General features: G+C 53.3%; 3 protein-coding genes and 1 long non-coding RNA gene across 8 annotated transcripts; 1 reads left to right on the top strand and 3 right to left on the bottom strand.

Annotated features, from left to right (window-relative positions):
• Positions 1–157: 157 nt before the first annotated feature.
• KLK10 (kallikrein related peptidase 10) lies at positions 158–7095 on the bottom strand. 4 transcript variants are annotated; one of them, XM_014479029.2, is made up of 6 exons: positions 6964–7048; positions 6402–6507; positions 4987–5170; positions 3802–4076; positions 3480–3613; positions 158–2600 (listed from the first exon to the last, which is right to left on the bottom strand). In XM_014479029.2, the coding sequence occupies exons 2-6, from the start codon at positions 6496–6498 to the stop codon at positions 2448–2450; spliced, it is 843 nt and encodes a 280-aa protein (XP_014334515.2). In that variant the 5' UTR covers positions 6499–6507; positions 6964–7048; the 3' UTR covers positions 158–2447. The 4 variants fall into 4 exon arrangements, with proteins under 4 accessions (XP_014334515.2, XP_070243377.1, XP_070243376.1 ...); XM_070387276.1 differs by having other exon boundaries at positions 6402–6512; positions 6915–7025; XM_070387275.1 differs by having other exon boundaries at positions 6402–6512; positions 6894–7022.
• On the top strand, positions 5055–6001 carry LOC138991747 (uncharacterized). The gene is made up of 3 exons (XR_011467607.1): positions 5055–5187; positions 5581–5631; positions 5852–6001. It is a non-coding gene; the product is annotated as an uncharacterized lncRNA (long non-coding RNA).
• A 1761-nt stretch (positions 7096–8856) lies between the features above and the next one.
• LOC102281064 (kallikrein-11) lies at positions 8857–12607 on the bottom strand. The gene is made up of 7 exons (XM_005898424.2): positions 12598–12607; positions 12394–12444; positions 11376–11450; positions 10855–11011; positions 10224–10489; positions 9539–9675; positions 8857–9009 (listed from the first exon to the last, which is right to left on the bottom strand). The coding sequence occupies exons 1-7, from the start codon at positions 12605–12607 to the stop codon at positions 8857–8859; spliced, it is 849 nt and encodes a 282-aa protein (XP_005898486.2).
• Positions 12608–14323: 1716 nt separating this feature from the next.
• LOC102280784 (kallikrein-12) lies at positions 14324–24092 on the bottom strand. 2 transcript variants are annotated; one of them, XM_005898423.2, is made up of 6 exons: positions 23919–24082; positions 18356–18411; positions 17612–17771; positions 16520–16779; positions 15495–15628; positions 14324–14599 (listed from the first exon to the last, which is right to left on the bottom strand). In XM_005898423.2, exons 1-6 carry the CDS (start codon positions 23966–23968, stop codon positions 14444–14446), a joined length of 816 nt encoding a protein of 271 aa, XP_005898485.2. In that variant the 5' UTR covers positions 23969–24082; the 3' UTR covers positions 14324–14443. The 2 variants fall into 2 exon arrangements, with proteins under 2 accessions (XP_005898485.2, XP_070243373.1); XM_070387272.1 differs by lacking the exon at positions 14324–14599 and having other exon boundaries at positions 15212–15628; positions 23919–24092.
• Between the last annotated feature and the right edge of the window lie 328 nt (positions 24093–24420).

The following is a 24420-nucleotide window of genomic DNA, read 5'->3' as shown; positions in this document are numbered from 1 at the left end:
TCTTTGCTGGCAGTTGGGTCAACATTTCACGTATGTTTTCTCACTACATTCTCAAAAGAGTCTAACCAATCTCTCTTTCACAGTGGAAATAGCTGAGCTAGAGATAGCACTCAAGAATTTTGCTCAAGTCACACAGTGAGTTACAGAAATATATTTCCTTCTCTACCTGGTGAACTCCTACTTATCCTTTAAAACCCCATGCATATGTCCCCTTATCTGAGAAGCCTTCCCTGATTCCTTCAGAAGGAGTCTTCAGGCCCTCTTGGGAAACCCTGGGCCTTCTTCTGTTACAGCATTGATCATTTTGTGTTATTTGTTAATTTGGCAATGCGTTGAATGCCTTCTGTGTGTCAGGCATCAGACTAGGTGCTTAGAAAACCACAGTGAATAAATCAGAGTCCCTGCCCGAATTGACTGGGTGAGGGGAAGGAGACAGACCATTATGGAGTAAACAGATACTGAGATCATTTTTGCTGTAACAAGTATGCAAAAGAAATAAACAGAGCAATGGATTAGTGACCAGTGCGGAGGAGTACAGCGGGGAGAAGCTTTCAGCCAGGGAGATCCTGGAAGGCTTCCTTGAGGAAGTGACTTTGAATAGGGACCTGAATGACAAGAATGTAAGGCTTGCCTGTCTCCTGGACCAGACTAGCAGCTCCTTGAGGGTAGAGCCTAGTCTGATTCATCTCCAGGACCTGGCATGGCACACAGCTCAATAAACACTTATGATGTGACTAAAGGAATGGGTGAATTGCCTTTAAAAATGAATCGAGTTTTTGAGTTCCCACCTACTTCGCTCTGATTCTTGCATAATAAGCTCAGCTGATATGCTTCATTGGCGTTTCCTGGGTGTGCTAATAGGGGTGAGGAAACAGTGGAAGAGAGCTGTGTAGACTCTGCTCAAACGCTGTGCCCCAGTCTTCCATGGGCTCTGTTGGGGGACAGGGACCTTTCGGTCACCACCGTGTTCCCAGCACGCAGTAGTGAGCCTGCCATACAACTGGTGCTCAATAAATTGATGTTGGAAAGAGAAAACAAAGAAACCTGTGCAGGTTAGAAAATTTCTATTGTGCATGTGTTCCACTTGTGTTACCACTCTAAAGTCCAGGCTCAGTGGAGGAGACACCCAGACTTCTGTTAGCTTTGCTTGGATTCCGTGTATAACAGCCTCTGTTCTGTGTGCTCAGTTATGTCCGACTCTCTGTGGCCCCATGGACTGTAGTGCACCAGGCTCCTCTGTCTGTGGGATTTCCCAGGCAAAAATATTGGAGTGGGTTCTTCTCCTCCAGGGGATCTTCCTGCTTTGGCAGGTTGATCCTTTACCACTAGCGCCACCTGGGAAGTCCCATTTAGCCCCTAGCATGGGAATATTTACACCAGAACAGTTTCAGGGAGAGGACAAGAACCCCTTCGTCCCAAATTTTCAGGGCAAAAGGCTCAAAGCCAATTTAGGTGAGGGGAGAGGATGGAGTTGGAGTGTCTGGTTGTCAGATCGGCCAATGAGAATGGAGATGTGGTAGAGATGGAATTGGATGGGGATGGATCTAACCAAGAAACCGAAACATTTCCCTTAAATTTCAGAGAGTTTCTTGGCGTAAACTTAGCAACTGAGGTAGGGAGAGGTCCTCTCGTCTTAGAGGCTAAGATGCCTGTAAGGTGAGGTCCCTTGAGTTTCGGTGGCCCTAGCAAGGTATGGAAGGTACCAGATGACTCAGAGACAGCCCAGTTCCTGGGACAGGAGGAACAGGTGTTGGGTGGACCCCAACATGGGAAACAGTGGGAGGGAAGAAGGAAGTGGTTAAGAGGTGCTCTACAGAACTTGACAGGAAGAAAGAAATGCGATTCTCCCGTCAGTCCTGATGGATGGGGCTGGGAATGCAAAGGGTGGTTAGGATTAGAGGCTTCCCCTGCGCTTTTCTCCCCAGGTCACAAAAATCACACACATGCCCACCAGGACCTGGTGCCATTTAGTCAGAGTTCACCACCCATCATGTTAATACTTGACGTGGCAATTTCCATGACAATCTACATGCACATGTTATAGTCTCCTCATGACATGTTTTATGAGGTAAGCACTTCATTGTTCCGGCTTTCCAAGTCAGGCTAAACTGAGGCTCAGAAAAGGTACTTGGCTTGCCCAAGGTCACACAGCAGGCAGTGGTGAAGAAGGCCAGGTCGAGTGATGTATAACTTCTCTCAGAGACTAGTGACTACCAGCTTCATTTCTCATGAACAAAACTTGGCCACCGCTTTCTGCATTTCAGCTTCAGCATGGGCAAAGAGCAGCAGTGGGCAAGGGGTGTGAGGAAAGAGGAGAGATGTTAGCAGGTGTGCATGGGCGGCATAAATTTGAGTGGGGCAGGGGGAGAGCCCAGCCCAGCTGGAGGAAGGAGGGGAAGTCGGAGGAAGAGGGCAGGTGGAGAAGGAGTCACAGGGCATCTCCTGCGTCAGTTGGAGCGGATGGTCTTCTCTATCCAAGAGCGGTACTTGCAGATCTGAGTGTAGACGGCTGGATGCTGGGCGGAGCCGCAGGGGTAAACGCCCCACGAAAGGATGCCCTGCAGGGTCTCATCACAGACCAGAGGGCCACCAGAGTCACTCTGGGAGTGGGAGGAAGGAGAGATCAAATAAATACACCAACGGAAAGGCTGCCACTTGGGGGTTTCGGGTACTAATGAGGAAGGGGGGGGTCGGGTAGGCCTGGAGCTGGATTGGGATAAAGCTGAGGTTGGGGTTGGGTTGAGGTGGGATGGGGTGGGGATGAAGTTGGAGATAGGATGGCGCTGAGACTGTCATTCACGGTAGGTGAGGGATGGAGCAGGCTCTAAAGATAAGGATGCGGTCGGGCTTTAGGAGGGCTTCCCAGGTGGCACTAGTGGTAAAGAACCCCCCTGCCAATGCAGGAGATGTAAGAGATGTGGGTTCGATCCTTGGGTTGGGAAGATCCCCTGGAGGAGGGCATGGCAACCCACTCTGGTATGAGAATCCCATGGACAGAGGAGCCAGGCGAGCTACAGTCCATAGGGTTGCAAAGAGACGGACATGACTGAAGCAACTTGGCACGCGGGCGTTTAGGAATGGCTTGAGGATGGGGATGTGGTTTAGGATGGGGTAGGAAGGGGTTGGGAGAAGAAAATGGCAACTGGCTCCAATATTCTTGCCTGGGAAATTGCATGGACAGAGGAGCCTGGAGGGCTACAGCCCATGGGGTCGCAGAGTCAGACACGACTGAGCAACACATACAGGATGGGGAGACTGGCTTGGGAGTGGAGGTGGAGACAGGGTTGGGCGTGAGAAGGTGGACACAAGGAAGTAGAGTTGAACATGGAGTTGATGTTGGGGGTAGTGCTGGGATAGCAGTGCTGGGGATAGTGCTGGACGTGGGGAGGAAATTGGGCTGGGAGTAGGGGGTATCTGTTTTCCCATAGCCTCCCTGTCCTGCTCTCACCAGTCAGAGACCCTCCCTGGCCAGTCTGTACCTGGCAGGGGTCCTGGCCCTGATCCAGTCCTGCACACATCATGTTGCTGGTGATCACGCCGGGATAGAAGACTTCACACTCCTTAGGGCTCAGGATAGTGACCCTGGAGCAACTCAGGCCCTTGTTGTACTTCACTGGTAGGAGAAAGCATCGGGTAACCCTGGGTCCCGGCCCCTCAACCCCCCAGGCCCCAGGAGTCCCGATACCCAGACCGTGCCCCTCCCAGGCCCCAGGCTCCCAACCTCTCCTCCGTCCAGGAGTCCCAGCCCCTCATACTCCTTCCCCGAGATCCAGGCCCCACCCTGGGACCCCAGGCTCTTGCCTCTCCGGGAGGATGTGGTGGCCCAGCCGGCGATCTGGCACTGGTCCCCGGGCTGCGTGCAGCGGAAGGGCAGGCGCAGGGGCCGCACTCGAGGTCCCGGCACCACGGGCCTGCCGAGCTTCAGCAGCATGAGGTCATGCTCGTCCGTGCGCCTCGGCAGGATGGGGCCCGAGCCTTGCTGGTACTTGGGGTGGACGATAGGACGAGAGGTCCGGCGCAGCTGTTCGCCCTGCAGCAGCAGCAGGTGGTCATCCCCGACTCGAGCCCACAGGGGCCTGGGGAGGGAAGAGCCATAGAGGAGGCAAAACCTTCATCGGGACTGGGACTGAACCCCGAGTCCCTGGGAAGGAGGGTACAGGCACTGGGGTCGGGGTGGACTCGGGTCCTGGCAGGGGAGGGGGCTGGCAGACTCCAAGGTCTGAGGGAGAAGGGGCTTGGAGGCCTAGATTCTTGGGTCTGATGGTGGAGGGGGCTAGGACTCCTAGGTCTGAGGAAGCAGTGTGTAGGGGAGAAGGGAGCTGGAGACCTGAGGTGGGGGGGATGGGGAGGTATGAGCACAGGTTTGGGTCCCTAAGTTCTGCAGGATTTGAGCACAGAGGGCCTCCAGGGGTAAACCTACTCTTTTCTTCCTCCTTCAGTGAGGACTCACAAGGTGAATAACTTCTTTTAGTTTTAAAGTCCTAATCACACTAGACCCCAACTTCTGCCTGCTGCACACAACAGTCTACACCTAAATGGAAAACCCTGATGTTGGGAAAGATTGAGGACAGGAGGAGAAAGGGACAACAGAGGATGAGATGGTTGGATGGCACCATCAACTCAATGGACATGAGTTTGAGCAAACTCCAGGAGATAGTGAAGAACAGGGAAGCCTGGTGTGCTGCAGTCCATGGGGTCACAAAGAGTCTGACATGACTTAGCGAATGAACAACAAAAACAAGACAAATGGAACCCTAAGAGATTTGGCTAGGCAGTGACTGGATGGGCCTAGAAACGCTGAGAAAGACCACACTGCCCCCTCGTGGCCACAGCACAACCCCACCTCTCCTCGTACAGGAAGCCCTCGAGGACTGCCCCCAGGCGGAGCTGGCAGGTCCATACCCTCACGTGCTCCCGTCCTCCTGCCCGGTCCCCGAGGCCCGTCTCCCCAGGCCCCCCGTAGCGCCCCAGAGGAGCTCCCCCTACTTATTGTTCCCGCAGTGTGCAGCGGTGAGCACCCAACTCCTGTCCACCAGGACGCCGGCGCAGTGGAACGAAAGGCCATTGAAGAGGGACACCTGCCAGGGCTGCGAGCCGTGAGCACACGGGGCGCCGGAGGCCACGAAGTTGGAGCTTGTGTCGTTTGCGGGGAGCAGCAGAGCCTCCGAGACTGGAGAAAGAAAGCAGGTGGGGGTCAGAGCAGGCAGGACAGTATGGCAAGCACTGGGTTTGGGATCCGAGTGAGGCCATAGGACGGGGCTTTTTGGTGGGTGGTGGGCACAGCCTGAACCCGACGGTGTAAGTGGGAATTGGGGGTCCCGAAGCAACCGAATGGAAGTGGGCGGAGAACGGCTTGAGAGGGGAAAGGAGACCTAAGGGGTTTCCCCTGGTGGCTCAGACAGAAAAGAATCTGCCTGCAAGGCAGGAGACTCGCGTTCGATCTCTGGGTCGGGAAAATACCCTGGAGGAAGCAATGGCAACCCAGTCCAGGATTCATGCCTGAGAAATCCCGTGGACAGAGGAGCCTGGCGGGTTATAGTGCATGACTGAGCGACTGACACTTTCACTTTCACTTGCAAGGAGACCTGAGGCTGATCCTGGAGGAGTGAGGACTGAACCGAGTACTGGAAGGTCAGGAATACGGGGGAGGAGGCGGGGGTGTGGGGGCGTGGCTAATAGGGGCGTGGCAAGGGGCGGGGATAGAACGCTGCGCAGGGTGGGTGAAAGTTAGGGTTGGGAGTAACGCTACCCGCTAGCAGAAGGGGTGAGGGCAAAATACTTCAAGGCAAGACCTGGGATAGGGACCGCCCCCTGTTGGTCTGGTGGCTGAGACTCCACACTCCCAATGCAGAGGGCGTAGGAGTTCAGTCTCTGGAGGGAACTAGATTCCACAGGCTTCAACTAAGAGTTCGCCGGCAGCGACTAAAGATCCCGCACGTCGAAACTAAAAAGATACCCCAACTGAAAGTTGCAGCTGTGTGCTGCAACTAAGACCCGGCGCAGCCAAATAAATAAATACATATTTAAAACAAAGAAAAGACTTGGGATTAAAATAGGGCGGAGTAAGAAGGGGCGGGGAAGGGAAAGGCGAGGACAAAGAGTGTGTGTGGCGGGGGGTGGGGTGGGAGTGGGGTGGGGTGGGGTGGGGTGGGGGGGGGGTGGTACTGATCCTAGCGGAGTGAAGAGGGTTGGGATAGCTAGGGCGGAGTTAGAAGAGAGGCGGGCCTGACTTGGGGCCGGGCCTTTCCGAACCGGTGGGTGAGTGCTAGGGGTCCCAAGGGGAGGAGAAGTGCGCGGCAGGCTTGGTGGTAACAGCCCACTCTCCCATCGCCTCCCCTTCCCCCGCCCGCCGCCCGCCCCATTCCCCGGCGGCCCCCTCCAAGCCCCGTTCCCCGCCTCACCCCAGAATTGCGCCACTAGTAACGGCAGCAGCAGCAGCTTCCCCAGGCCGCCCTGAGCGCCGGAGGCGGCGGAGAGGTGGAGATGTCGGGGTGTCATGGCAAGGACCTATGCTGGGGAGAAGCAGCGACGGGGGCAGTTCAAAACACTTGCCGGGTCCGAGACCCCCACCTTGCCTGCCCGTCCGCGCATCCTGGGCCACCCCAACCGCTGGGGACCCGTTTAACCTGAGGCCGGCCAGCGCAGGGGTGGGTAGCCTGGCGATTCTGGCCTGAACCGCCAGTGATGGGCGCAATTACCTAATGACGCCCCTCTGGCATCCTCCCGCACTCCCCTTCCCACGCCTGAGGGCAGCGCCCTCCCGGCCCGGGCTGGCCCGGGTGCCAGCCTCTCGGCGCTTCGGGTTCCTGCTCTCCTTCATATAAATGGGCTGGAGCTTCGAGGCTCAGAGGATAAAGAGGATAAAGAAGATGAGTCTCCAACAAGTCTCCTACCCGCCATCCGAAGGTGCCCACCTGGGCTCTGGCGACCCACCCCCACCAAGGTGAGGAGCGTGCCGCTCACCTGGGAGCCGTCGAGGGGAGAGGGGAAGACGTGCCTCAGCCCTGCCGTGTGGGCCGCTGGACTTCTCTGCCAAGGGACCCCTGGGCAGGCCTCCCCTTTTAACCCCGAAGAGCCTGTTTCCCCACCCTCCCCCCAGGGAGGTACCCACTCCCTTTCCCTCTCTCTAATTATGCCGTGGGTGAGGCTGGGCTCCAGATTCCTGCTCTGGGAGGGGCCCGGGAATACAGGCTTCTCCCAGTGCCTGAAACACCCTTTCTAAACTTGGATTTCGTGGGGTTTCCCCAGGTCTGGTGTTCCCAGAAGCCTTCTTAGGTGAGGAGAGACGGGGGCCACATCCCCAGGAGTTTCCCGGGGGTCACCGGCATAGTGTTGGAGACAGATGATTGTAAGCAGAGAGAGGGGGAAATAAATAAACAGGGAAATGCATACTTATAGTGACGTAATGGGAAAAGCCAGACCGCTGACCTGGAAAGAGAGATAAGACAGATTGAAGGAAAAAGAGTGGGAGCAAGAGACACAAACACAAGGAAAAGAAAACACAGAGAGGCAGGTGCAGACACAGAGGGATGCTCTGTGCTTGGGTGTGCATCCGTCCACAGCCAGAGCAGTGTCCTCGTGTGTCCCGGCCCCTGTGTGTAGGGGGAGGTTCCGCATCCTGTGCGGTCACTTCCTGTCCTTCCTGCCACCTGTGTCTCCAGGCGACACACCGGCCAGTGAGTCACAGGAGGCCGAAAGCTGCAAGGGGCATCTCACGGCACTTCAGCCAACTCCCTCATTTTGGGTGAGGAATGGGAGGCTCAGAGAGGGCAGTGACTCACAGGAGGTCACACAGCAAGGTCTAGGTTGCTGCACCCAGAGGCCCCAGTTCCAGCTCTGGGCTCTTAACTCCTCCTGCCAGCTACCTCCCCTGCCAGCTGAGCAGAATGTGAGGAGAGATGTAGTTCTGGACTCTTTGTGATGCATCTTCTCCAGCAAGAAGTGGGTTAATTCCAGAGGTTTTGTCCAGCTCTTGTGCCATCCAATTGAACTTTTGGCTGTGATGGAGAAGCTCCGTATTTGCTATCCAAGGTGGTAGCCACCAGCCACATGTGGCTGCAGAGGTTTTGACATGCGACGAGTATGACTCAAGGATTACATTTCTGATTTTAGGCCATTTAAATTTAATTTTAAATAGCCATATGTGGCTAGTGGCTATTGTATTGACCTGCACAGGTCTTGATGAACTACCTATTATGAAGGTTAGAAAGAAAACATTGATCCCTTCCTTTTATTGGGTCTCAGCTGTGTGCAGGCTGACAGATGTAGTGTGCATACTTCTGCACGCACGATTTTACAGATAAGGAAAGGAGTCTTAATCAAGGCAGTATTGTTAAGAAATGATCCCTTGCTCCTCTTCCTTGCTGGCTGTGTGACCGTGAATAGGCAACTTCCTATCTCTGTGCCTTAGTTTTCCTCATCTGCAAAATGGGTGTAATAGTAACAGCACCAACCTCGTATGGTTTTGTGAAGATTATGTCGGTCAACATATTTAAAAGCCCTGAGACCAGGGTCACACAGTGAGCATTCAAAAGATTCATTCATTTAGTAAATATTTATTGAAACCTTAGTGTGTGCCAGGAATTGGGTTTGCAGCTGGAGGTACAATAGTGAACCAGACAGCTAGCTATTTTCACTCCCAGAGTCACAAGTTAGAATGAAGCAGAACCCAGGTCTCCTAATCCAAACCTCACATTGATTACTAAGTTAACAGCATCTTTTGTGGTCAAGAAGGCCCCCCCCCCCACCAAAGTACATGAAGGGGGTCTGGCTCAGGCTTCCTTATTAACAGAATGAACAGGAAACCACAGCCCCAAGTAGGGATTAGGGGATTGGGCTGTGATCAGCAGGTCCTGGCTAATTGTTCTCCATGGTCTTCTGGATCCAGTCCACATATTTGCAGACCTTTGTGTAAACACCAGGCTTTTTGGAGACAGCACATGGATCCTGGCCCCAGGAGATGATGCCTTGAAGAGACCCGTTACAGACCAGAGGGCCCCCAGAGTCACCCTGGAGATGGAGAAAAGAGAAACAGTTAGAGAGGAGGCGAGAGGGGAAAAGGTTCATGGTCTTCTAGAGGAGGTGGGGATGGTGTTGGAAGAGAGGTGGAGATTGCAGATGAGATTGGCTGTGGGATTGAGGATGAGGTTAGAGTTATGGGTGAGAACAAAGATAGGATAGAAAACTGACTGGAGTGGAGGGGCTTCCCTGGTGGTCCAGTGGATAAGAATCGGCCTTCCAATGTAGGGGACGTGGGTTCAATCTCTGGTCAGGAAACTAAAATCCCACACGCAATTAAGCCTGCAGTCCACAACTAGAGAAAGAATGATCTGTGGATGGTTGGGGTTGGAAATAGGGGTGGGGATGGGAGTAGAGCTGGAGATTGTGTTTAGGTGAGAAATGGGAACCAGGAGTGGAGCGGGATTGGGGGGTTGCCGGGGAAAGTTGGGGAATGAGGTTCTGGTTGCTGATGAAGATGCAACTGAGGTGGGAGTTGGAAATGGAAATGTGGTTAGAGACCCAGGCCCTGCCCTCTGACCTGGCAGGAGTCCTTGCCCTCTTTGCGGACGCTGGCACACACCATGGTGTCCGTGATGTTGCCAGGGTAGGCGTCCTCACACTCCCTGTGCTTGATGATGGTGACGTTGGCGCATCGCAAGGTATGGGGCAGGTGCACTGTAGAGACGACATGAAGGGGCAGAGAGAATGAGAACCCCTGGTCCCCTTCTCCTCTCTGCGGGGCTGCCTCTAACCCCAGGAGAGAACCAAGGCCCTTTCTCTGCACCCAGCTCCCATCCTTCTTGCTTGCAGCCAACTCACCTCTCTGCTTGTAGCGACAGTAACAGTAATGCCATTAAGTAAAATTCTTTATGCCAGTTGCTCTATAAACATTATCTCTTATCTAGACCTAGAAGGTGGGTGTGATTATTCTCATCTTATAGAGAAGCCACTTGCCTAAGGACCTACAGCTCTGCAGGTCATAAATCTGAAACTGTACATCCGATCTGCTGAATCCAGGCCCCAAACATTTGTCTCTGCCCTCCCCAGCCCTACTTTTCCACTCTTCCTTTCGGCTTATACCACTATTGACACCCCCCGGTCACTGCCTCCTGTATTACTGCAAGTTCTCGCCTTTGAAGGTTCCTCTGGCTCCCACTGTCCTTCCGCAATCGTAACCACCGTGCCCCCCCACTCCCCATCACATTCCCCTCTGGAGCCCCTACACTGGGGGCTGGACATGGTGCCCCAGCCGGAAATGAGGCAGTTGGCACCAGCAGGCACACAGCGCGGTGACACGGTGAGGGGTCGCACAGCCCAGGTGAGGTGGGCCGGGGTCACCATCTTCACCAGCATGATGTCGTTGCGGTGGTCTTTGTTGGGGAGGCTGTTGTTGAAGTCTGGGTGGGGGAAGGACTTGGTGGCAGTTCGCTTCTGCTCACAGCCATCCTGCCGCCCGAGGCTGTGCGCTCCCAGGTGAACCACATATCGGCTGAAGTGGGAGACACGCCGCGGTCAGAGATGGAAGGGGAGGGAGACACAGGAGATGGAGAGAGGTGTGGTGGGGAGGGGGAGAGACGAAAAGAATGAGGAAGCGCGGCTCCATCTCCAACCTCGTCCCCATCGCCCACCACGACCTTATCCTCAACACAACATCCGACCCCGAGCCCAGCGCCATCCCGGCTTCCGAAATCCTTCATCCTCCTACCTTCAGTCTCAGCCCATCCCACCGTCGATCCCTAAACGCACCGTCCCCACCGATCCCTAAATGCACCGTCCCCACCCGAGGCCCTCTCCACCCGTCTCTCCATCTCCAGCCGTCTCCCCTCCCGGCCCCGCCCCGGCCCCCGCACCCACGGCTTGCGGCAGTGGGCTGCTGTCAGAAGCCATCTGGGGGCGATGAGCGTGGCCCCGCAGAGCAGCCTCGTCTTCTGGAACAGAGCCGCCTGCCAGGGCTGAGAATGAGGGGGGCACTCGTAGCCTTTGATGATTCTGGTCTCTCCCCCAACGTGCCCTAGAAGAGGGTGGAGAAGCCAAAGAGGGGGCCCAGGCGTGAGAGGACTCCCAGAAATGGGGGGAAGAGGATCATAATCCTGGAGGATGCACTGTATGGACAGGCTGGGTATTAGATGAAATCCTTCCATACCAGTAGCCCCTCCTCTGGGACGCTCTTTGCCGTCTCCTTATTCTAGCTCTAAAGGGAATACACCTTTAGGTGGCAGGGGGCATCCAGGACTTGTTATGGCTCATCTACTCTTTCAGATGCCCTGTTATTCTGTATTTTTAATATCAGCTCCGTCAGTGTCTACACACAGAGGGCTGGGAATCCTAGAGACTTGGGAGGCCCCTGCCCGTCCCCACCCCCCCCCCCACCATACCTGTCACCAGAGCAAACATGATTAATTGCAGAGTCATCATGGCCTGGAGCGGGGAGGGGCAGGCCCCAGGTTCTTCTGGGGATTAGAGGGACAAGGAGTCAAATCACTTCCTGGGGAGATGGAGGGCTGGTCCGCGACCCTCTCACCCCCTCGCCTGCTCCCCCAGCGAGAAACAGCCAGGTTTGCGGAATTCCCTGGTTCTCACAGTACCCCAACCTCCACATTTTTAAAATAAATCTCTACTGTGGAGGGTGGCTTTGCAGGGGCCCAATCCCAGTTGGGGGCTTCCCCAGTGGCTCAGCAGTAAAGAATCTGCCTGCCAATGCAGGAGACTGGGTTCCATCCCTGGGTGGGGAAGATCCCCTAGAGAAGAAAATGGCAACGCACTGTAGTATTCTTGCCTGAAAAATCCCATGGACAGAGGAGCCTGACGGGCTACAGTCCATGGGGTCGCAAAGAGTCAGACACGACTGGAGAGACTGAGGACATATGCATGCAATCCCAGTTGGAACCTCCAGAAGCTAGGGGAGGGCTTTGCCCAGGGCAAGGGATGGGCTGACCCTGTGTAGTCAGCCATGGGACCTCAGAGGCCCTTCTTGCCCACCTGAGACTTAGGGCCCAGCCAGCTGGATATGGGGGCATAAAGGGAACCAGGCTCCATTCAGAACCCACCCCAGAGCTATCTGGGGTGTAAGAGGGAGCGCAGCCTGGGACAGCATTCTGACCCCCACCCCTGCTGAACCCCTGCCCCTTGGGAGAACAGCTAGACAGGGCAGAGTTGGGCTGGTCAACTGGCCAGTGAGGGTGGGGGTGGAGGCTCGGACTAGGTGATGGAAGCTGGGGTCAGAGGACACTGAGATTGGGGTTGGGGCAGCCTACTGGAGACACAGATCAAGGCAGACAGACACAATCCCTCCACCCTGAGAAGGACGGAGCAGGAGGAATGATGCCAGGCAGAGGCCTGGCACCCTCAGCAGGGCGCCTTCCCTCCGCCCTCCCACCCCACCGCCAGACTCACGGGCGCTGAGGCTGGGGCTCAGGGGGCAGCAGTGTGGCTGATGCAGCAGGTCTTGGAGTGGGAGGCACCAGGAAGGTGAGCAGGCAGGGGGTGGCCCAGGGCGGGCCCAGGATGACTGGCCTCCCAGCCCTGCCTTAGCACCCGGCGGGCAGGGTGCGGGGGGCACTCCCCAGCCTGGCCCGGGCCCTTGGATGTGTTGCCCACCTGCCACCATCGCGTCCCCAGGTCTGTCTGCTCTGTGCATCTGTGTCCCCTCACACGCATGCACCCATCTGTCTATCTGCTTCCTTTCCAGTCACTGTGAATCTGCCTTCATCTCTCCCACTTTTCTATAATTCTCTGTGTGTATGTGTGTGTGCCATTTTTCTTTCTGATCCTTTCTCTCTCTTTATCCAATGCTGTTTTTCCCTCCCAGTCTCTGCACGTCTCCTGTAATTCTTTCCATCTTTCTTTGTGCCTCTGTCTCGTCTCTGCCTCCCTCCATCCCTGTCCTTCCGTCTCTCCCCACATCCATGTCTAAATCCCTCTCAGTCCTCCTCCTCTCCCAGTCTGTCTGTCTCCTGTCCTTGCTCCTCCCCCCGGCCCCTTCCTTCACTGTTCCAAGGAGTGGAATGGGGGGACTCAGGCATCACACAGGTGGGGCTGCTGCCAGGTGGAGGGGCAGGCAGGAGGGTGGGGGAGGCAGGTTGGGGCCTGTGGGATTCCAGGCCCAGGAGAGGGAAGTCCGCCCTGGGCCGGCACCCCCGCCACTCCGAGGGCTCCTCCGGGGCTTCACTTCCCTGCCCACCCTTCTCCCAGGGTCCTCCGGAGCCAGCTGTGGCCCTTACTCACTCTGTGACCTAGGTCCGATGACTTCCGGAATCTGAGCCAGCTCAGCTTCCTCCTCTGCAAAACTCAAGTGCCGATCCCTACTTCTGCAGGCTTGTTTATTATCACTTAGATCTCTCTCTGTCTTGCCCTCCTCTCTCCCCTAATGAGATGTGAAGCAAGACTAGGGGATAGGCTTGGGTTCTGACAGCAGCCAGCCTTGGCCCCAAATCTGGGCACTGCCCCTTCCTACCACAGTGACGTGGGATGAAGGACTCCACCCGGCTGAGGCTCAGTTTCTTCATCTGTGAGGTGGGGGTGACAGCTCTGCCTCAGGGGGTTGGGATGAAGACTCAAGGAGAGCCGGGTACAGCAGGCATCCAGCAAAATGTTGCCATGGCTGTCCTGATCGCCCCTCTCCCTCTCCCATTTCAAGTGTCCCCTCTATTCATTGGGGAGAAGAAATTCTCTTTCTAACTTCTGGAGAGGTTATGAAGACTGACCCTAAGAGGTGGGCAGAACTATTTTAAGACCAAGGCTGGGTCCTCTTGCTTTCTAGGGCTAAACCCCCTGTCTATCATCATAGACATCAAAATAAGACCTGCACCCCACATTAAATATAACACATGCTCAACTCCGGCTGAGCCAAGTTGCAGTTGGCTTGTGGGAAGAATGTTATGTTTTATAGACATTTAATTAAATGCTAGTGAATTTTGATCTTGCAGCTTTCATTTGGTATTTTGGAGCTGACAACCTTGTCCCCTCACCGCCCCACCAACACACACACACAAACACACCGCCCCATGTCAGGTCCTTGATGGCCCTTTGAAAAGTTTATAAGCTCTAAACTTGTAAGTTCCTGTTGTGGCAGATTGAGAAAAATGGCCTTAATTTCTAATGTAATTTTCTCTAGTGCATTCACCTGAGGCTCCTGAGGGAAAACCCTTAACCTCTCTCATATTTATTTCAGCACCTATGGGGAGGGTAACTGATGAGCCCTCCCTCTAATCTCAACCAGCAGAGGGATTCAAATAGACACAGCCCCTCCTCCAGGTTTATTTATTCCAGACAGTCACACACTTCCTTCCACTTCAGCCGTGGGTCTTAGGAGGGCTGGCTGGAGTTGGGAATTCTGCCAAGAAGATCCCCTGCTCAAGAAGAGTGGGAGCTAGAGGTGACGATGGAGATGGTGTTGGCGCTCAGAGTGGCCCCCAAGCTGAGGTACGACGATGCAGACAGCAGGTCAGTTGCTCCTCATGACCGTCTGGATCCAGTCCACGTATTTGCAAACATTGGTGTAGACCCCTGGGATGCCTTCTTGTCCGCAAGGCCCCACGGATCCCCAGGACACCAGACCCTGAAGGACCCCGCCACACACCAGGGGACCCCCGGAATCACCCTGGAAGACAAGAGGTGTAGGAGCATGGTATGAACATGGGGAAACCCTGTTCCAGTTTGCCTCCTGCCCCCTCACCCATGTCTTGGGCCTTGAGAACGGTGGCTCCATGCCTTGTCATCAGAGAAAACAAGCACAGCCACGTTTCCAGAGGACAACAGTGACTAGTGAAGAACACGTTGTCCCTAGGAGCCAATCCCAGGGAAGGAGGGCAGGCCTCTATGCCAGGGTAGAGGGTTCTCTCAAAGACAATGGCTGAGCCCTGACCAATGAGGGAAGAGAGTGCAGGCACCAATGACCAATCCCAGTGGGGGAGGGCGGGACTCCATGCCGGCTCAAGGAACATGGCTAGGGCCCTGACCAATGAGGGAAGAGGACAGCGGTACCAGTGACCAATGGTAGAGAAAGAAGACTGGACATCTCAAGAGTCCTCTCCAGGACTCTGGCTGAGGCCCTGGCCAATAGGGAGGGGCAGTCTTCTAGCTGGAGGACCAACAAGACAAGCTAGCCGGATTGAGATGAGAGAGCCCTCCGGCCCCTCTCTCCTGCTCCATCCAGGAATGGTTCTCACCTGGGCCAGCACCAACAGGAGGATGGATGGTATGGGGAAGACTCAGGACTGGAGAGACACGCGGTCACCTGCCTGAGCTCCGAATGTCCGCTACCTTTTGCTCTCCCTCCCTTTGTGCCCCACCCCAAATCTCTCCTGCTCTGTACCTGCGCTCCCTCTCTGCCCTCCACTCCCTGGGCTCTCTCCCTGGCGCCTTCTGTGCCTCTCCTTCTTTCTGACCTCATCTGTCTCCCCGGCTCCCCTGACTTGCCCTCTCCCCCCGCCGCCACCCCACCCCGTTCTCCCTCCCCTCCCTCCTGTCCTGGGTGTTGCCTGCAAGTCACTCACCTGGCAGGCATCCTCTCCAGCTTTGCCGCCCGCACACACCATGTTGTCAGTGATTCTCCCTGGGAACACTGCCCGGCAGGTGGCATTGGAGACGATGGAGAGGCTGAGGCACTGGAGTTGGTCTGGGAATGGGCCTGGAGATGGAAGATGGATGCTGGAGGATCCCCCAGTGCTTCCCTCATCCCGCCACCCCCCCACCCCCAAAGAGGCCTCATGGAAGCCCGATACAAGTTTATCCTCCACCCCCTCCCTGTGACCTCCAAGACAATCCTTGGGCCTTTAAATTTCAGATGATTTGATTACATAGTGGCTCTTGTTTTCAATTCATTGGCCCAGTCCCCCCGACCTTTAGCCTGTGACTCAGATACAGTGACTCTGGACCTGACCTTCTTCAATCCCAGCTACTGTGACTTTTGACCTTCAATCTTTTAAAATAACCCTTTGAGCCCACCTTGGCCTCACGTCTTCTCTCTCTGTCTTCCTTGTCTTCACCTTAACCTCTGACCTCAGCTCTGCATCCTCTAAACCACTGGTTCCTACTCCAAAGTGGCCTCTGATCCTAGTTTACTTGACCCCAGACTCCATGACCTCTAACCTTTGGCTCCACAGACCAAACCCTATGGCTTCCAGTCCCAGACCGGTGACGCTTGATGGAACCCCAGTTTCCATCCTCAGATTGCGGTCGATATCTGGGTCCTATGACCTCAACTCCACAGTGACCAACACCGGAGTCCATGACCCATGACCTCAAGATTCTATTATCTATGCCTTTTTCTCTAGTCTGATGACCCTTGACATCTCTCTGCCTCTAACCTCATCACTGACCCATGACTTCCGACTCCATATTCAACCACTGAAACACTTTGACTCCCAAGGCCCTTGATGTACCATATTCTCAGATCCCAGGGCATGATCCTGATGGGGGACCATTTACCCATCCTTCCTCTGAGAAGGCAAGACCCTTGACCTCTCACCCTATACCCCCAGCTCTGTCCCTCTGACCCCTGACCCCGGGACCCCCTTACTCCATGGGTGGTTGGTGGTGCCCCAGCCTGAGATGTGGCACTCGGTGCCAGCTGTTGCACAAGTCGTGGGCAGGGGCAGGGGCTGGACGCTGGTGGTCAGCCGGACAGGGGTGCCCAGTCGAAGAAGCCGGAGGTCATTGTCATGGTTCCCCAGGTTGCCTCGGTAGCTGGGGTGGGTCACCGAGAGGCCACTGCGTCGGATCTGTTCCGTCCAGTCCAGTTTGCTCAGGCTGTGTTCTCCCAGGCGCACCCAGTACCTGCTAGGGGGGCATGGCGGGTGGTGGGTGGGCTATCCCGGGGCTCCCAGACCCCCTGCTCCTCTCTACTACTCGGCACCTTGATGGCTTTCTCTTGCTCCTTCATTCCCTTGCTCTCACTCTCTCTGTCTCTTCCCATCTCTTGGTCTCTATTTCCATTGCCATCTCTCCTTTTCTAGCGTTCGTCCTATTTGTCCTCTCCAAGCCACTGTGTCACTTTCTGATTCTGATTCTCTTAGCTGGTGATGCCCATGGAGGCAGGGACATCTGTTAGTCCTGTTCACTGCCCCATTCCTACCACCCAGCAGAAAGCCTGGGTCATCACTATTGTCAACTAAATGAAGGGGGAAATGATGAATAAATTCTGTTTGTCTTGCTGGTGTCCCTCCCTGTCCCCACATCTCTCTGCCTCTCCATCCATATCTTAGAGCATCAGACTTATGAAGCCCAATGCCCTCATTTTACAGATGGGACCACTGAGGCCCAGAGAGGTACCAGATATAGCCTTTGACAGTGCACAGAGAGTTTGGGTCAGACAAGCGCCCACGGCTCAGACTGGGCCAGGGGATGCTGGACTGGTGACACACACCATGTGGGAAGGAAATGAGCCATGAGAGAACGTAGGGCCTGGTTGGGCAGGTTGCAAGGCCCCTGCCCTCCACCCCACAGCTCCCCACCCAGGTCCACCCCAGGCCCATTGTGAGGAAGTCCTACTTCCAGTCTAACCTCAGGCTCTCTTGTTGCAGGACCATCTCCTTACTCCTGTGAGCCCCACCCCTCCCCATCATGCTCCCTTGACCACCCTGAGTAGGGAGGCTCCCAGGTGGGGGCTTACCTGCCGCTGCAGTGAGCAGCCGTGAGAACCCACCTGCGGTCAATGAGGACCCCCCCACAGCGCAGACGGGTGCCCTCAAACAGCCCCACCTGCCAAGGCTGAGAGTGAGGGATGCACTCTGTGCCATTAGTGATCTTCTCTTTGGCCTCGTGGCTGAACCCTGAGGCAGGGACACAGGGCAGAGAGACGGGAGTCAGAGGCTTAGAGACTGTGGATCAGATAGAAAGAGGGGCACGCAGCTCTGGTGCACACAAGCAACAACTAGGAAGTCTGCGCGCCTCAATGAACGATCCCGGAAGATCCCACGTGCTGCAACCAAGATCTGATGTGGCCAAATAAATACATAAATTTGAAAAAAAAAAAAGAGGGATACAGAATGGGCAAGAGAAAGGCAAGAGAAAGAAACAAGAAACAGAGATGGCGGGGGCTGGGGGGTAGGTCAAAGACAAGGAGACACAGACCCATGATACACCGAGAGAGACACACTGAAACACTCAGAGACACAGAGAGGAAGAGAGAGGAGAGAGATGCTTCAAGACAGAAATAGAGATTCAGAGAGAGAAAGGACAGAGACATGGTGACAGGGAGAGACAGAGGGGAGATGGGCTGGTGGATGCAGGAAGAGAGGCACATGACCCCGGGAGATGGAAATGAATGGAGGCGTCGATCTGCCAGCCGCCCTCCCCTCCTCAGTGCTCGGCATTCGCATGAGGGAGGCACCCACCTTCCCTCTGGGGAACTCACCAACGAAACACAGGAGCAAAAAGATGCTGGCCCTCATGGTGGACCACTTCCAGGTTCTGGGGGGGACAAGATGCAGCATCTCAGAGATGGCAAGTGGACCCTCCAGTTCCCATCCCTTTCACCAGCAACTCCACGAGGAGGGGACGGTCCACACACCCATCCTTCTCTGTGCCCATCCCCCCAAGGGTCACCCCCGCCTCCAGCACCGGTGTCTGCCTGCCTCCTCCTCACCCGGTCTCTCTGCTTGCCGATTCCTCCAGGTGTCTGTCGCAATCAGCCTGTCGGTCTCTCTTTCTCTGCTATCTCTGCCCACCCACCAGCTTGTCCTTTCATCTGCCAGCTACCCTGCCAGTCCACGCTCCCGCGGTCCACCTGTCATGCTGTCCACCTGTCCCCCTCCTTCTGTCTGTCTGTCCCAGACCAGCAGCTGACACAGCTTTTAACTCTCTTTGTCCCAGCCCATGCTGTTTTTCCGGGTTGAGGCAAGGGGACAAGGAAGTCATGGGGTGGGGTGCCCTCTAATCCCGGGGAAACTCTTCTAGGCTAATGACACTTGACTGAAATTTACAGTTAAATGGAGGGGGGAGGGGGCCCGGATGACTCTGGAGGGAAGACCCAGCCCCTCTCCTTCTCCCCTCCTCTCCAGACCAGTCAGCAGCCAGTGACTCACGGCCATCTGGGAGCCGAGTTCTAATCCTGACTCCAATGACAAGCCTCAGGGAGGGCTGGGGCAGTGGATCCCTGGGACTCTTCCTCTGAGAGGTGCAGGGAAGGGTGGAAATTAGAGTCAGGGAAACCGAAGGCAGAGAGAGCCCGAGAAAGAAGAGGTGGAAAGGGAAGAGGTTTCAAAATAGGTGAGACAGAGGAATTTCCAAACCAGGATCCAAGGAAGCCTGGTTCTAATGGAAGTCTTAAAATGCGCAAACAATTCTTTTCCTGCCTTTCAGAGCACAGGTCTTATGATATCAGGTCAATTTATCTAATTCCATGAAAATTGTTTTGCATGGGGACTTCCACTGAGAAAGAAATGGAATAGGAAACAGGGAGGGTGAAAGAGATTTAGGGCAGAGTCCTTCTCTCTCATTCTCTTTCTGCCATCATCTTTTTTTTTTTTTATTAAAATTCACACGACATAAAATCTAGCTTTTGGGGACTTCTCTGGTGGTCCAGTCCCCAATGCAGGAGACATGGGTTCGATCCCTGGTCAGAGAACTAAGATTCCACAATCTTCAGAGAAACTAAGCCCACTATGAAAGATCCTGTGTGCTGGAACTAAGACCCAACATAGCCAAATAAATAAATATTTTTAAAAAATCCAGCCTTTGAACCAGTTTAAAGTCTACCATGCAGTGAATTTTCCTGTACTCAGAATGTTTTGCAACAATCACCACCATCTAATTCCAGAATGTTTTCATCACCCTCAAAGAACACCCTCTACCTGTTAAGCTGATGCCTATCCACTGATGAATGGACAAATAAAATGTCTGTCCCTACTATGGGGTTCATGGGTGTTAAGTCACTTCAATTATGTCTGACTCTTAGCGACCCCATGGACTGTAGCCCACCAGGCTCCTCTGTCCATGGAATTCTCTGGGCAAGAATACTGGAAGCAATCCCACTGCTGGGCATACACACTGAGGAAACCAGAAGGGAAAGAGACACGTGTACCCCAGTGTTCATCGCAGCACTGTTTATAATAGCCAGGACATGGAAGCAACCTAGATGTCCATCAACAGATGAATGGATAAGAAAGCTGTGGTACATATACACAATGGAGTATTACTCAGCCATTAAAAAGAATACATTTGAATCAGTTCTAATGAGGTGGATGAAACTGGAGCCTATTATACAGAGTGAAGTAAGCCAGAAAGAAAAACACCAATACAGTATACTAATGCATATATATGGAATTTAGAAAGATGGTAACAATAACCCTGTATACGAGACAGCAAAAGAGACACTGATGTATAGAATAGTCTTTTGGACTCTGTGGGAGAGGGAGAGGGTGGGATGATTTGGGATAATGGCATTGAAATACGTATAATATCATATATGGAACGAGTCGCCAGTCCAGGTTCGATGCACGATACTGGATGCTTGGGGCTGGTGCACTGGGACGACCCAGAGGGATGGTATGGGGAGGGAGGAGGGAGGAGAGTTCAGGATGGGGAACACATGTATACCTGTGGCGGATTCATTTCGATATTTGGCAAAACCAATACAATATTGTAAGGTTTAAAAAAAAAAAAAAAAGAATACTGGAGTGGGTTTCCCTGTCTCCCTCCAGGGGATCTTCCCCACCAAGGGATCGAACCTGCGTCTCTTACGTCTCCTGCATTGGCAAGCTGGTTAGCACCACTTGGGAAGCCCACTATATATTCAACTATTAATATGAAAGGAACAAGTACCGATGTGTGCCATACATGGAGAAGGGCTTCCGTGGTGGCTCAGTTGGTAAAGAATCCGCCTGCAATGCAGGAGACCCAGGTTAGATCCCTCAGTGGGGAAGATACCCTGGAGAAGGAAATGGCAACCCACTCCAGTATTCTTGCCTGGAAAATCCCATGGACAGAGGAGGCTGGCGGGGTACAGTCCATGGGGTTGCAAAGAGTCAGACACAACATAGCGACTAAACCAGCATTATACGTAGGCGAACCTTGATAACACTGTGGAGAGTGAAAGAAGTCGGTCACAAAGGACCACAAACCATACGATCTCGTTTATATGAAATGCCCAGAAAAGGCAAACTGATGGAGACGGAAAGTGGTTCAGTGGTCGCCTGGGGCTGCGGGGAGTGGGGATGGGGAGTGCTTGGTGGTTCTCTTTGACACACAGACTTGCAGCTTGTGGCTTCCACATAAAGCCAGTTCCTTTCTGTAGCTGGAGGCTCAAAGAGGACAGACCTCCTGCTTTCAAGAAAAGTGCCAAGAGCCTTTGTCCCCTCTCCCAGGGAGCCCCCCAGAGCTCTCAAGTCCCCGTGCCTCACACTTTCCTCTTGGGCATCATCATAAGCTCACTATGAAGCCCATTTTTAGGGAGAACTCAGGGGTGACGTCCCTGAGCACGGAGACCACCATAGGTGAGGAAACTGGGAGACGACTGAATGAAGCCGCTTGCTCACAGTCACGCAGCTGAGAAGAGGCAAAGCTGGAGTCAGAGCCCAGGCAGACTGGCTCCAGAACTTGTATTGTTAATCATTTCCCAAGTATGCGAATGAACGAAAGAATGACTAACTGAAGGAATATACATGTGGATGTTGCTGTGGGTTTCAAAGAAAGAGGGTGAGCTTTTGGAAATGTACAGACTGGGTTGAAACCTCAGCTCCTCTCGTGACTCACTGGGGACCATGGGACACTCTTGTCTTGTCTTCTATTTGTCCATCAGAAAAATGGGTCTGGGAGGAAGCTAAATGTTTACCCACCACTTCCCCTTGGGGTCATCAAACAAGGCAACAAAAGATGAATGGGAGGGGAGAAAATAAATTAGGAGTTTGGGATTAACATAAACACACCATTATATATAAAATAGGAAAAAAAAAAACAAACAAGGACTACTATATAGCACAGGGAACTATATTCAATATCTTGTAATAACCTACAATGGATAAGAATCTGAAAAAGTATATATGAATATATATATACACACATATACATATATGAATCACTTTGCTGTATACTTCAAACTAACATAACAGTGTAAACTACACTTTGCCGGGAGCCACCATGGGAGATCCCACCCATGACAAAGGTCATGCGGAGAGAACCTGACAGGCAAAGGCGGATCAGGCCTCAAGGGACCCCCTGGATCTGCTCGAGCATCCACCCCAAAACCAGAATCTGTCTTACTATTTTGTGCCTTTCACCAACTCTTCTGACATTAACAGGGGGCTATCCCTGACCACCTTTCTCTGGAAAAAGTCAACTTAGGGCTTTAGTTAATAAGTCTCCTGGGCATGAAAGGAATATTTCTATTTTAACCCCTCTGTTGGCATTCTAGCTTGCCTGACAGGTTTATCCATACTCTTGCAATTAACACACATGATTGTTCACAACTCCCCAACCTTGAAAGGCATGGGAAGCCAAAACATTCCACAAGTCCTAATGAGCATAGAGTCCTTTAAGGGATGAAAAATTATTAGACTAGATAGTACTGGTAAAGGGCTTCATTGCTGTGCCAATGCTTGCTGCCAAGTGCCCATATCCCATATCCATTGTGCACCTGGGAGTGCAGTAGTTGACACAGTTGGAATGTTTAAAAAAACAAGTAGCAGCCTTGGAATTAACCACATCAGACCTTTGAGCTAATTGGTTCTTTCTTTGCTGTGACCCACTGCACCTTTGCTCTGTGAGAATGTAACTCTGTTTAGTACTTTCTGAGGCTGGGAGAAATAAAGAAGAAACACTTTAAGGGAAAACAAGTTTTCTGGCTGATCAGGCTTTATCAAAAAAGGGTCATAAAATGTCCACAGGCCTCCAAGGCCAGAAGATATTGTACACAATATTGTTTATGGGAAAGGTATGCAGAAAAAGTCCTGGTTTCGATAAAGACAAAACAGATGTAATGTTTGGGCTGACGCTGTATGACTTTGCATCTTTCATTTCCCTCTATGTACAAGTCAAGGTATAAAAGTCCCTTTTGAAAATAAAGTTATGGGCCTCGCTCACTGAAGCTTGGTCTCCCCGTGTCATTCTTTTTTTCTTTTCTCTCCTTTTCTCTCTCTGTTCTTCTTTCAGGATGACTCCTTGGAACACAGGAGCTTTATTGGCTTTCTGTGTAAACCAAGGAAGATCAAGCCTCTTTCTCTTCCCTTTTTACTTTCCTTATCGCCTATGCTGTCATCCTGAGGGTATCCCGGATCCTGCTGGGGCTGGATCCCGGCAACACTTCAAGAAAAAAATGTAAACAAACATAAAAGATGTTTGGGGGCACTTTCCTAGTGGTCTAGTAGTTAAGAATCCGTCTGCCAATCCCGGGGACATGGGTTCGATCCCTTGCCCGGGAAGATTCCACATATCTCGGGGCAACTAAGTCCGTGTGCCTGACTACTGAAGCCTGCGAGCCCAATAGCCCAAGCTCTGCAGCAGCAAGAGAAGCCTCCACAATGAGAAGCCTGAGCTCTGCAACTAGAGAGTATAACCCGGCTCGCTGCAACTAGAGAAAGCCCACACACAGCAACAACAAAGACCGAGCACAGCCAAAAATCAAGAAAAAAATTTTCAGTAATGATGGATGGGATATCATGTATGCTAAATGCAGACACAAGTAAGATTGCCCCTATCCATTTATTCCTTTTTATAAAGAAGGGACTTTCAAAGCTGACAGATGACAGAATCTTTCTGCAGTCTTCAGTTTATCCTTACACCTCTCTCTCATTCTATTTCTGTCTCATTGGTTCACTCAACAGACATTCTGCGGTTGCCCTGTGTACCTACCTGATCCTCTGCTGGGTGATGCTGGGGTCACAGAGTTTAATCAGAACCCATAGTGCCACACCCCCTCCCAGGTATTGCCCTGTTTTTCTACCATCCTTCCTTGCAAAACTTTTCCATGGAGATCTACTCACTGTTTGCACCCCACAGCCACAGTCTTTCTTGGGTCTCCAGAGATTTCCATGTTGAGCAATCCAACGGTCACCTGTCTGTCCCCGTCTTACTCAAGCTTTGGGCAGGATTCAAAACACGGCCAGCGCCTCCTCTCCCGGCTTCCTTCCGGGACACCATGCATTTCTGGTTTCCCTCCTACTCCTGACTCTCCTTCCCAGCCTCCCTCATGAATAGGACCTTTTTCCTACATCAGTGTCGGTACAAACAAGGGTGTTCCCAGGGCTCTGTCCTAAGCCGTGCCCTCTGCACCTGAGTGTGTACAGCTGACAGTTTCACCCATCACCTGGGGCAGTTGGTTCTCAGGTCTCTCCCCAGCTTTATTCCTGAGCATCCGACAGCCCACTGGACAAGCTAAACCTACCTCGCCATCTCTCCTCACCGACCTGTTCTCAGACCCTACACTTTCCATCTTTGTGGGTGGCTCCACCATCCACCCAGTGCCCTGCCCAGATTCTTCTCTCT

Source organism: Bos mutus, chromosome 18, assembly GCF_027580195.1.
Source record: "Bos mutus isolate GX-2022 chromosome 18, NWIPB_WYAK_1.1, whole genome shotgun sequence".
Classification (NCBI taxonomy): Eukaryota; Metazoa; Chordata; class Mammalia; order Artiodactyla; family Bovidae; genus Bos; species Bos mutus.
This window is presented reverse-complemented; position numbering and strand designations above follow the sequence as displayed.